At 34.2% G+C, this 11,806-nt stretch overlaps 1 protein-coding gene across 1 annotated transcript; it reads left to right on the plus strand.

The window, feature by feature from the left end:
• The first annotated feature begins 1,855 nt into the window (after positions 1 to 1,855).
• On the plus strand, positions 1,856 to 6,144 carry LOC126687244 (zinc finger CCCH domain-containing protein 32). The gene is made up of 7 exons (XM_050381724.2): positions 1,856 to 2,240; positions 2,400 to 2,557; positions 2,901 to 2,963; positions 3,079 to 3,198; positions 3,338 to 3,625; positions 3,710 to 4,027; positions 4,978 to 6,144. Exons 1-7 carry the CDS (start codon positions 2,147 to 2,149, stop codon positions 5,365 to 5,367), a joined length of 1,431 nt encoding a protein of 476 aa, XP_050237681.1. The 5' UTR covers positions 1,856 to 2,146; the 3' UTR covers positions 5,368 to 6,144.
• Positions 6,145 to 11,806: the final 5,662 nt, after the last annotated feature.

An 11,806-nucleotide genomic window follows, 5' to 3' on the forward strand; every position in this document is an offset into this window, starting at 1 on the left:
ATACGGCTACGTAGTGACAGTGCACTGAGTGCTGCACTTGGCAACGCGTGGCTTTTTCCTAGTGGACCATTGTCTATTTTAAAAGCTTCTGCTGCCGGAATCCAGCTTTTATGATTTTGTATTCTTCTGCCAGAAAATCCCATTTTACTAATTACCCTTTCCAAATTTGTGCCTCTTTTCTATAAGAACTTATTCAAATTGATTTTCTTTTTGATCTTATTTAAACTGAGAAACTTGACTATTCAATGTTCCCAACTTTTTTTTTGAAGATACCTAACTATTCGTTGAATTTAAATTTTGTATTTGTTATTGATTGCGATCAGATTTTTTAATTTTAATTATATTCAATCTGAAAAGTTTTCTTGCAATTGTATCCGAAATTTTAAATTTAATTTTTTGAATTCAAGCGTTTGCGTCTTCTATCAATTACCAACAAATTTTAATTTTTTTGTCTAACTTCCAAAAAAAAACTTTAATATGATAAAAACGATGAAAATTTATAAATTTTAAAATAATTTTCATTTTAAAAGGTAAAAAGTTGAAATCTATAATTATTTTTATAAATATAATAAACTTTAGTTACCGCAAGTGTATAGCCGGCAGACGCAGAAATACAATGTATTTTCGGTACCTTATAAAGTGAAATTTGAGGAATAGTAGCTTCATTGTTCATTTTTGTATCTCTTGGTTTGCATAAGCTGAAAGCAGCTACTACCCACTGTCACTTAGACACTTACCACAAAACGAGTTCTCATTGGATCAGATTCTATGTGATAGATGCTTAAATTGTTATCTTTATGTACATACATTTAGATTTTTATTCATAAATTTAAAATTTAATATTTAAAATACGCTCCTATAAATAGTACATATGGGATAAGTCAATTTAAACCAAGCTGGTCATAAATCCCACTTCAGTACGCAGTAACAGGAACAATCAAAAAGTTTCCATGACCATTGGAGTTGATTCTGTGATGGGAGCTGAGCTTTGGGGAGTCTATCATGGTCTAAAATAGGGTTGGGATTTTGGAGTTAGACGGGTTATTATCGAAGTCGACAATAAAAATGTGGTAGACAAAATAAATAATGGTCGGACGCGGATCATTTCTCCAATTTTATTGCTGCGATTCAGAATCTAATTATTAAGGATTGAGATGTTAGTGTGTCATATTTTTCGGAAAGCTAATTTTGCGGCTGATCATCTTGCGTCTATAAGCGATGGGAATTTGATAGGGTTCGTCTCTCATGAGAGTCCGCCGACTAGCTTAGGTTACTGGTTTTTGCATGATTTACATGGTGTGTCGTATGACTGTTGTGTTTAGTTTGTTCTCTGTTTAGGCCTGTCGTCATCCCCTTGTATATAAAAAAAAAACAGCAAAAGATAAAATGTAGTAGTTCAACAAAAATAAAAAGGATAAATTATAGTAATGGTGTCTGATTTTTTGTATTTTTTCGATTTCAGTATTTAGAAAGCTTTTTTTTTTTATCTGTTTTCCATTTTTCTTATAAACGTATCATATGGGTATTTTTATCCATTTTCAATCACCGATCTATTTAGAAGTTTTTAAAAATTCAAATACCATTAATTTAATTTTTCGAATAAAAAATTCACTACTAAAAGAAAAAGAAAACTAAAACAGTAGTCTTTATTTAGGACAAAACCCACTCCCAATGTTCTCTGTAATGAATGCGCAAAAGCCAAAAGACACAAAAATCCATTTCGTCGTCTTCACAATCACCCAAATATCTAGAGCCTCCACAAGGTCACCATAGTAATTACACAAAACACAAGTGTCGGTTACTTGTTTAAGCCCAAACCACGGCTTTAAACAATTTTCCGGGAAAATTACCATTTGTAGGAACATAAATATTTGGCGGGTATGTAAAACAAACACACAATGTTAGACTTTTTTAATAGTAGTACACACCTTTTTTTAAAATTCACAAAATTTCTTAAAACCACTTAACTCAGTGACCGTACAATCTTTAAGTGAGAACAAAAAAAATTTAAATTCTTCCTCGACACTTAATAGTGCTACTGTCTCACTCTGATCGACTTCTTTGCCGATTTTTCTAGAAACTTCTGTTTTTTTCTTTGATTCTTTTTGGATTAGTTTCTTGTTAACTGTACAGAACTTTATCTTAAATGGATTTGTACGGTCGGAGCCGAGCCAGAAACGGGTCGCAGTCGGGTCAGCAGCCGGAATGGAGTGCTGCTGGTGGCGAAACGGGTCTCGAAGGTAATGTTTTTGGTTTAATTTTGGTTATGTGTTGTCTGCATTTGGAATTATTGGAATTGGTGTACAGTGTGCTGTTTTGTTTTTAGTTAGGGTTTGTGGGAAAGTGGTGAAATGGGGAACTGGGGGTTTGTGTTTGATTATGTTTATTTTTGAGTGTAGAATCGATGTGGCGATTGGGGCTTGATAATAGCGGCGGTGGTGGTGGTGAATCTTATCCGGAGCGGTCCGGGGTGCCGGATTGCGTGTACTATATGAGGACTGGGTTTTGTGGATATGGTAGTAGGTGTCGTTATAATCATCCTCGTAATCGTGCTGCTGTAAGTTCATCTTCTTAACGATAGTGTGTTAGCTTCTTATTAGTAATGTTTGTGCTTGACTGCATTGTATATTCATTTATGTCTAAAATCAGTTATCTTAAATTTGTCAGTTTGTGGTTTAGGCTGTTTTGTTTTTTTCATAAACTTGAAATTAAATCATTTTTAAGCTAGTTTAGCACGGTTTTGGCCTTGGCCAAGTTGAGGAATGTCTTATTCATTCTCGAATTGTAAAAAGTTAAAACTGAAGCATTTTTTGCGATTTCTGTTCTTGTTATTTGCTTTAGTAAGCCATTGAATTGAATAACTAACTGGTCTTAATTTTTCTGTTTGGAATGCTACTTAGGTTGAGGCAGCTGTAAGAGCTACTGGGGAGTACCCAGAAAGAATGGGGGAACCCCCTTGTCAGGTATGTAGATTTATGTTTAAATTCGCTGATATAACTGTTCTGCTATGTTCACTGTCAATATTCTGAAAAAAAATTGGCGCTTGAATTATCAATGATGTGATTGTATACTTTGCAGTTTTATTTGAAGACTGGAACCTGTAAATTTGGCGCATCTTGCAAGTTCCACCATCCGAAACATGGAGGTGGATCCTTGAGCCATGTTCCACTAAATACACATGGATACCCTTTACGACCGGTTTGAATTTTCTTATATCTTTTCCTGCTATACTTGCACATAGTCGAATGCACTTAAAGCAGTTTCTAGGAATGGTATTTTATGAATTGTCAAAAAACTAATAAGATGGCTTGTTTTCGTCTTTTTCTTAAACAAACAGGGTGAGAACGAGTGCTCCTACTATTTGAAAACGGGGCAGTGCAAATTTGGTATAACTTGTAAATTCCATCATCCTCAACCAACTGGCTTATCAATGCCAGAATCTGCACCCCAGTTTTATCAGCCGGTGCAGTCACCTTCAATTTCTATATCTGACCAATATGGGGGGGCATCTGCCAGCTTGAGGGTGAGGCCTCCTTTGGTACCTGGTTCATTTATGCAAGGGGCTTATGGTCCTGTGCTGTTTTCTCCTGGAGTGGTTCCTATTCAGGGTTGGAGTCCTTACTCGGTAAGTTTAGTATTTTACGTCCCACGTCATTTCAGTTGTTACAGAGCTACATACTTTTCTTGTAATACGGCTTGTTTGGTGTAGGCACCTGTGAGTCCTGTTCTCTCTCCTAGTGCACAGGCTGCAGTTGGAGCAACTTCTATATATGGTGTAACACAACTATCTTCTTCAACGGCTGCACTTGCAGGACCATACCCCTCACTCTCTTCTGCTCTTATCCCTTTAAGTGGTACTCAGAAGGAACAAACTTTCCCAGAGAGACCCGGCGAACCTGAATGTCAGTATTACTTAAGGACCAGGGACTGTAAATTTGGATCTTCTTGTAGATATCATCATCCTCAGGACCGGGTTGTGCCAAGAACAAATTGTGTCCTCAGCCCACTTGGTCTTCCTTTACGTCCAGTACGTTAATTTATGCATTTCTTCTTTCTATAAATATATATCACGAACTACCAGCCCACAGAACGAACCCATTTTCAAAAGACTCAAAAAGTAAAGACACTTCACACTGCATGAAACCTCAAACCCTTCTTCCCTGCAGGCTTGCAGTGGCCCCCACATCCTTGCTATACAAAAGGTGCTCTGAAGTTTTTCCTTCTAAAAAAAAATCTATGATAGATAGAGGCTAATGGTTCAAATGATACCTGTAAAACTTGAAGTTACTGTCTGAGCATGTTGGAGTTCTAACTTTGAGTTGCCTCTCTGTTTTTTCTTGCTTTTGAAATTATTGACTCAATCCAAATCAGTTCCCTTTGTCTCTCTTTTAGCTGGAAGTTATCTTTTCAAATTTGAACTTTTTATCATATATCTAATGTATTTAAAGGAAAAAAAGAACTGTTTCTTTGCTATCATTTGCTAAATCATACAGTTGATGACTTTGTTCCTATATTTTTATGTAGATATGACCAGTCAACATCTGGTTTTACTTGGTTTGAGCTTCTACCACATTGCTCTCTGCATCTGCCTTTTAGAGATAGGTTTTGAAACCTGTCTAATTATGCAGTTTCAAATTTTTAAATTAATAATTCACCTTTAAATGTGCTGGCATATTGTGTATGTGTGCTTAGTTTTGAATAAGGCTTCTAATTTCATATTCAGCATGACCTTTATCTGGCAAGTGAGACGGCATATCGAGTTGGCCATGACTTCTGTATGCGTTTCTGGTCAAAACTGTCTTTTGTGCATCATTAGTGGGTGCAAGTAATATGTCATGACCATCTTGTCAATTCTTTTTGTTGCTCTGATCGACTTTTTTTTATTAATGATTAATAATGTTAATTTGAGGCATCCATTCTTGTACTTCTGTTTTTTATTTGACTGTTATTGATATATGATGCATGTGCTCTAAACAGGGAGTGCAACATTGTGCCTTTTACTTGCGAAATGGGCACTGCAAGTTTGGGTCCACATGCAAATTTGATCATCCAGTAGGGACAATGAGATATAGTCCTTCGGCGTCATCTCTTATTGATATGCCTGTTGCTCCATATCCAGTAGGGTCCTTGCTGGGGACTTTGGCCCCTTCATCATCTTCCTCTGAATTGATTGGAACCAACAATATGGATCCGTATTTGAGCAGAATTTCATCATCTGGAAACACATCAAGCAGTTCAGTTGGATTGATTTTCTCCCAAACCGGGTCAGTTCCACTTTCCGAGTTGCAAATTTCAGGTCAGAGTTCTGTTCCTTTAGCCAGTAGTAGGAGCACAAGACAGGGTGGTGAGGTTCGTCGTTCAATTTGATGAACCTGGAAGTCATCATCACTATCTAGTGCACGTGATCATCAAAATTCATACGGCTTTCGGTATATAGAGCTTAGTAAATTATAGTCTGTCTAGAAGTTTCTTCACTCGTAGTAATGTTTATTATCGAGTCTGGTTTTAGGTCATACTAGGAGGATTTAAGATTACTTTCATATCATATCTCTAAAGTTATCAATAAGCTTCAATAGCATCACCATAAGTACTACTCCGCAAAATTTCTAAATAATTTCAGCTTATCAGGCTAGCCTACTAGTAAGTAGCACGGGTACTTCATTCAATCAATGTTTCCCGTTTCGGAAACATGTCTGAAACTTGACGTTTTGGACATGGAACTTCATTTGTAACATAGGAAACCTTAAATATTCCCCATATCCGTGTCCAAGTGTTTTTTCCCCATATCTGTGTCCGTGCTACATAGCCTACAGGCTACAACCTTCTCTTCATTTAATTCTGATCATTTTTGGGATGAAAAAATTGTGAATTCTCGTAGCTTTCCTTCTCTAAAGTTATTGATTTTGCCCCGGTTTTTGAGGGTGTTGATGGAGAATGTTTAAAGTACCGCAAGTAGGTTATGTCAGTGAAGGCCGTATTGCAACTTCAAGGGTGTCATCATCAATGAAGCTCTTCATGTTTAATAGAAAGGAAAAGATGTTCTTTCAGTGTAAAATCTGTAATTTTTGTGTTCTTGCATTTCTTATGTACGTGACAGTGGAACGTGCCCATTGTTAATCTTAATTGTGGCAGAAGATTGTTTGAGTTTCAGGTTTTATTCGTATCACTGACCCATCAATCTGATTGTAATAATGGGTTGAAATCGAAAGGAAACTCTCCGCTGAGTAATAATTGACAGTTAAAAAAAACATGAAACTGTATAAATGGAATTGAACTATTACTGACAGACTTGCAAATTAAGGTTTTGGGAGTTCTCTAGTTTGGCTTACAAATGAAAGTCTTGAGACTTCTCTAGGTTATCATCAGTTTTAAACTACTCCACAACTACGAGGATTATTCGACTTTTCCTCATATGTGGAGTAGCTTTTCTTCATATGTGTACTATGCGATAAATCACTGATTTGGATTTGTCTTCTGTACTGGGTCTATTTCCATAAGAATGAACACACGTCAAATGACCATAAGAATATAAATTCTGGTCGTTCATTGTAACGTTCAAGTCAGTATATCTGATGAGAGAAAAGAAATTAGAGAGAGAGAGAATAAGAATAGAAAAAGTCGGATTTTTCATAAAGGATTATATGTAGGAGGTTTTGTGATTTGTATGATTCTTTTCACTAATTTATATATTGATATTGAATTGTACTATTCTCTTATAGTTAGAAAATTTGTCTCAGATGTGTATAACGCTGCTGGCTAAGAACACTAGTTCTTTCATATAATTCTCGTTCAGGTAGAGAGTTTGAGATTAAAGATTGAGATTTCTTATTTTTTAGTCTTGTTCTTACAATGTTCTGATCTACTGATCTAGTCCTTGTTTGGATTTTGATCTCAACTAGTCCTTATACATGTTTGAATCTTATCTTGTCCCGAATTAGCACTTACTCCGTCTTCTAAATTCCATGTTTGGATCTAAAGTTGCTTGGTTATATTGATAGAGTTTAACTTGTTGAATTTGATGGCTTTAAAAAATATTAGCGTTGTTACTGGTGTATATATATTATTTTTTAAATTTTCTGAATTTCTTATTTATGTAATTGTTTCGGAGTTGGTTTATTGATACCGTGATTATTCTAAAAAAAAGAGAAATTATTTTGATTTTTTTGCGCTTCTACAATTGAAATAAATAAATAAATTGAACTGTACTTTGCAGCTTTGTATAAAACTTAACACTATCACCTCTAATAAATCTTAGGGAAAACCCTGAAAATAACCTAAAATGGGTTACATTTTTAAGAATATCGTTTTCTTAAAAAAGTTTAAACTGAACATGTAAAATATTTTCACTCATCATAATTTTGTAAAACTTATTTGATTTTGATGCCATATGTAAACCTTCATATAAGTTTTAGCAGATTCTATAATACATTGGCACTAAACCTTCATATAAATTTTAGCAGATTCTATAATACATTGGCACTTTTGTCGGTGTATGAAAGCATACATCCAATACAATATGGTATCTCTTCACTCGTTACCGGTGTTTTAAAAATCGAACCGGTGAGGCCACCGGTTTAACCGGTTCAACCAGTTTAATGACCGGTTCAATTGGTTTAATAAATATAAAAAATTAAAAAAATATAGTTCACCGGTATTTTACCGGTCCAATCCGGTTTTTTACCGGTCCAATCCGGTCCAATTAAAAAATTCGATTTTTTGCCTTTTCAGACCGAACTATTGACCAATTTGAAGTTCAACCGGTCCGATTGGCCGGTCCGGTTTTTAAAACACTACTCGTTACAATACAACATTGTATAAGATACCAATTTTAGACTTATCATGTACTTAAATTTTTATTTATTGATTTTTCTTTATAGGTTATTAGTACTTGATAGGTTTTCATTTAATGAATTTTTTAAGGACATAAATTGTGACTATCGCTTTAAATAATAAATTATTTTCCACATCCTACTTTACGCAATTAATAATTTTATAGTGAGTGCTATGAACACTCATTCTTCGTCCATAAAAGAATAAAAATTCAAAATATATTAGATAAAATGATCAGATAAAGAAAATAAAATAAAAAAAATTTTAAAATCGGTTTGATTCAAATATTTATTATCACTTTCTTTCAAAACCGTAAATGAAAAAAATACTTAGATGGAAGCAAATAAAATATTTCCTCCGTTTCACAAAGATATGCAAAGTTATTATTTTGGGTGTCCTATAATAAAAACAAAGTTATTATTTTAATTTGAATTGTCAACTTGAATTATCACTATTGTCCTTCATTAATTTTAATTATTTTATATTCTCTTAATCATCATTAATTATTATTTTTTATTCAATATAAAATTAATCATAAACTTAGCTTTCCAAAATTATATTACAATTCCAATTATAATTATTGTTTCCAAAATATACAAGTAATAAAATTTAAATATCTAGAGTATTAAATTAAGGGTATAAAACTTCTGTTTTTAATTCTTGTGCAAAGTTGGTTTGACATATTTTTGTGGACGGAAAAAGTAATTGCTATGGTGATAGATTAGAAATGAAAAGGAAAGACTTAATTAATCAATTATTAGGTTCTTAAACTATATTATTTTGATTAACTAGTTTTTAAACTAAATTTTGTCTCATTGTAATCCATAAACTCAAAAAGAAACGTGTCTTCAAGTCTCTTGTTGGATCTTCGTTATAAATTCCGTTAATTATGTGGCATTTTTAACAAGTAATTCGCCTTTAGAATGTGAATTGCACACTCTTAATATAAGGACCCAAAGACACTTTTTCTATAAGTTTAATGATCATGTTGTGGAAAGAATTAAATCAAAACTAGCTCTGTGGAAGGGGTCTTTACTCTCCCCTGCAAGCAGGTTAGTTTTCATTAACTCTGTCCTTTTTAGCGTGCAAGTATATTTTATGTACGTTTTTAGCATGTCGAGTGGAGTTCAGGCAAAACTTGACTCTTATATGAAGCGGTTTCTCTGAAAAAGTGATGTTTCCTCTAGAGCTCTATGCAAAGTGTCTTGGAAGGTTATTTGTCAAGATTATAAAATGGATGGCTTGGGCATTACAAATCTCAAAAATTAAAAATCAAAGTCTATTGTTTAAGTGGGTTTGGAAGTTGCGCTTTATAAATAGAAACTCGCTTTGATTTGGTGTTATTTCTAATGGCTCACAATTATTGATTGGGATTCTTTGATTAATGGTGATTCAAAGAAATTTTCAACTATTTAAAAAGGGATTAGAAAGAGATGTTGTAATGACGATTTTATGTGGAGTGTTTTTATGGCGAATGTTTATTACAAGGTGAGGGATTGTGCTCGTGTTTCAGTGTGGATGATAAGTGGTTAAGAAATGGTACGGATAGAAAGTTATTTCCGAGACTTTTTAATCTATCAAATCAAAAGCATTATATTATTGCGGATATTAAGAGAGAAATGGAAATGGCGACGATGATTAAGAGGTTCTGAACTTTTATTGCTTCAGGATTTGCAAAGCTTATTTAATCTATTATGTTTGGTTGAAGGTGGGACTGACATAATTTCTCGGAACACAACTTCTGTGATTTATTCTTCTGCGTCGTTTTGCAAGTTTGTGTCACTTACAGCTACTGAGATGTCTTCTTCTATTCATTATGTTGCTCATTGTGCTACTGGTTCTGCTGATCAACATGCTGTTGTCATGCCTGTTCTTCATGTTAATTTTAATGCAGCAGCTCATATAACAACAACTCACCTGTCTGCAGATCATCGTGCTGTTGTCAATGTTCTTCACGCAAATTTTCATGCAGTAGTGCGTCGTCCTTCAGCAGCAGTTCACACAGCAGCTACTCGGCCTTCAACAGCAGCTCATACATCAGCAACTTGGCTGTCTGCAGCAGCTCAATTCTTGGTAAATGAACTACAGTCTTCATTTACAGCTGTTGTACATGTCCAGGAAACAGGAAACGCAGCGGCGACATGCAGAATATTTGAGGCTTCGAGGGTATCTTCATATAACAGAATGAATGTTGTCTCTACAAGAAGATTGGAGACTTGTTCTACTTCCACTGGAGTTTGGAAGTCGCAGGCTCCTCCCCGAGTGAAATTTTTCATTTGGGTGGCTTTACATAATAGAGTTCCCACTTTGGATTTCTTAGTAAAACGTTATATAGTTCCTCCAGTAATATTTTGTGTTCGTTGTGTGATATAATACATAATAGAGTTCCCACTTTGGATTTCTTAGTAAAACGTTATATAGTTCCTCCAGTAATATTTTGTGTTCGTTGTGTGATATGATGAAAACGCATGAACATTTATTTATGCATTGTGCCTTTGCTAGGAGTATCTGGTGAGGTGGTGTGCAGAGATTGAATTTAGTTTGGATTGCTCCTTATTCTTTTGCAGATTTCATGATTCAGTGGCAGGACATGGTTCCAAGAGGTCGCAATCGAAAAGTATGGGAGCTTTTGTGGTATTTGGTTTTGTGGGAAATATGGAAATGTAGGAACGACATAATTTTTCGGAGTGATGTCTCAAATAAGGAAGCTGTGATCTTTAATTGCTTCTTTAAAGCAGTCTTTATTTTAAAAAGTTGTAATAGGAGTTTTAACTATTCGAATTTGAATTTCTTTTTGAATCCATTCACTATTTTATTTTTGAACAATTGATTTGTTTTGTCTACTTTTTTTTTGCCTAAATTTTTAGTGTGCCACTTAAATTGTGCCGCTTTTTGTGCGAAAGTTTAAAGTAGTAATTTTCGCCGCTTCTCACGGCTTTTATATAATTTTATTCATAAAAAAAAATTAAAAAAATGCTTAATTTAAAGATTTAATAATAGGTTATCCAAAAGAAAAACCTAGCAAGTGAGCGTTGGACCAGTTGGCAACGCTCACATTGCATGTTTTTTAGGGCGTGGGTTCGACCTACCCCTAGGATAGCCAGTGGACTGATTAAAAGATAAATATTAATACTAACACTTAACATCTAACTTAGTGACCAATTAGCTATATTTTAAATGTTATAAGCGCTAAGCAGCAAACTGTTAGGTCGTGGGTTCGATTCCTCCCACAAGCACTCTCCTCTCTCCAATTATAAAAAAAAAGGTCAAATGTCCTAAAAAGGCCAAACCTTTCATAAAAGATTCACAAAAGTCCTGACTTTTTAATTTTGTCGATTTTGGCCAAAAACAAATTATTTGGTTTCAGTTGTGGCCAACTCTCAATTTGATTTCAATTTGCCTATGTGACGTCTATGTGACGACTATGTGGCATGCCAAATATTGAAAGGTCAGAACTTTTGTGAAACCAAATAATCCATTTTTGGCCAAAATTGACAAAATTGAAAGGTCAGGACTTTTGTGAAACCAAATAATCAATTTTTGACCAAAATCGACAAAATTAAAAGATCAGGACTTTTGTGAAATTTTTATGAAAGATTTGACCTATTTATAACATTTGGCAAAAAAAAAACATCTAACTTAGTGTTATTTTATTTTCGAAAAACAAAACCTAAGGTATTTTTACATATTGATAGGTCATAATTATCTTAAGTTGTACCTACGATATTAATCCATAATCCATAAGCAGCTGAGGAAAGGGGGTAGATTTTACATGCAATTTTAAAAAGAGCAGAAGAGGGAAATTCTATAGTGTAATGTCTGCTTTAAAATGGTGGGCTCCCATGACACGACACCATAATTCTAGGCTACAACCTTTACTTCATACCCCTGCTCTAATGATTCAATTTATATCTTATACTATATGGAATTAACTTTTAGTTACAAATAAATAAAATAAATTTAATTATGCAAACTA

Source organism: Mercurialis annua, linkage group LG6, assembly GCF_937616625.2.
Source record: "Mercurialis annua linkage group LG6, ddMerAnnu1.2, whole genome shotgun sequence".
NCBI classification, from domain to species: Eukaryota; Viridiplantae; Streptophyta; class Magnoliopsida; order Malpighiales; family Euphorbiaceae; genus Mercurialis; species Mercurialis annua.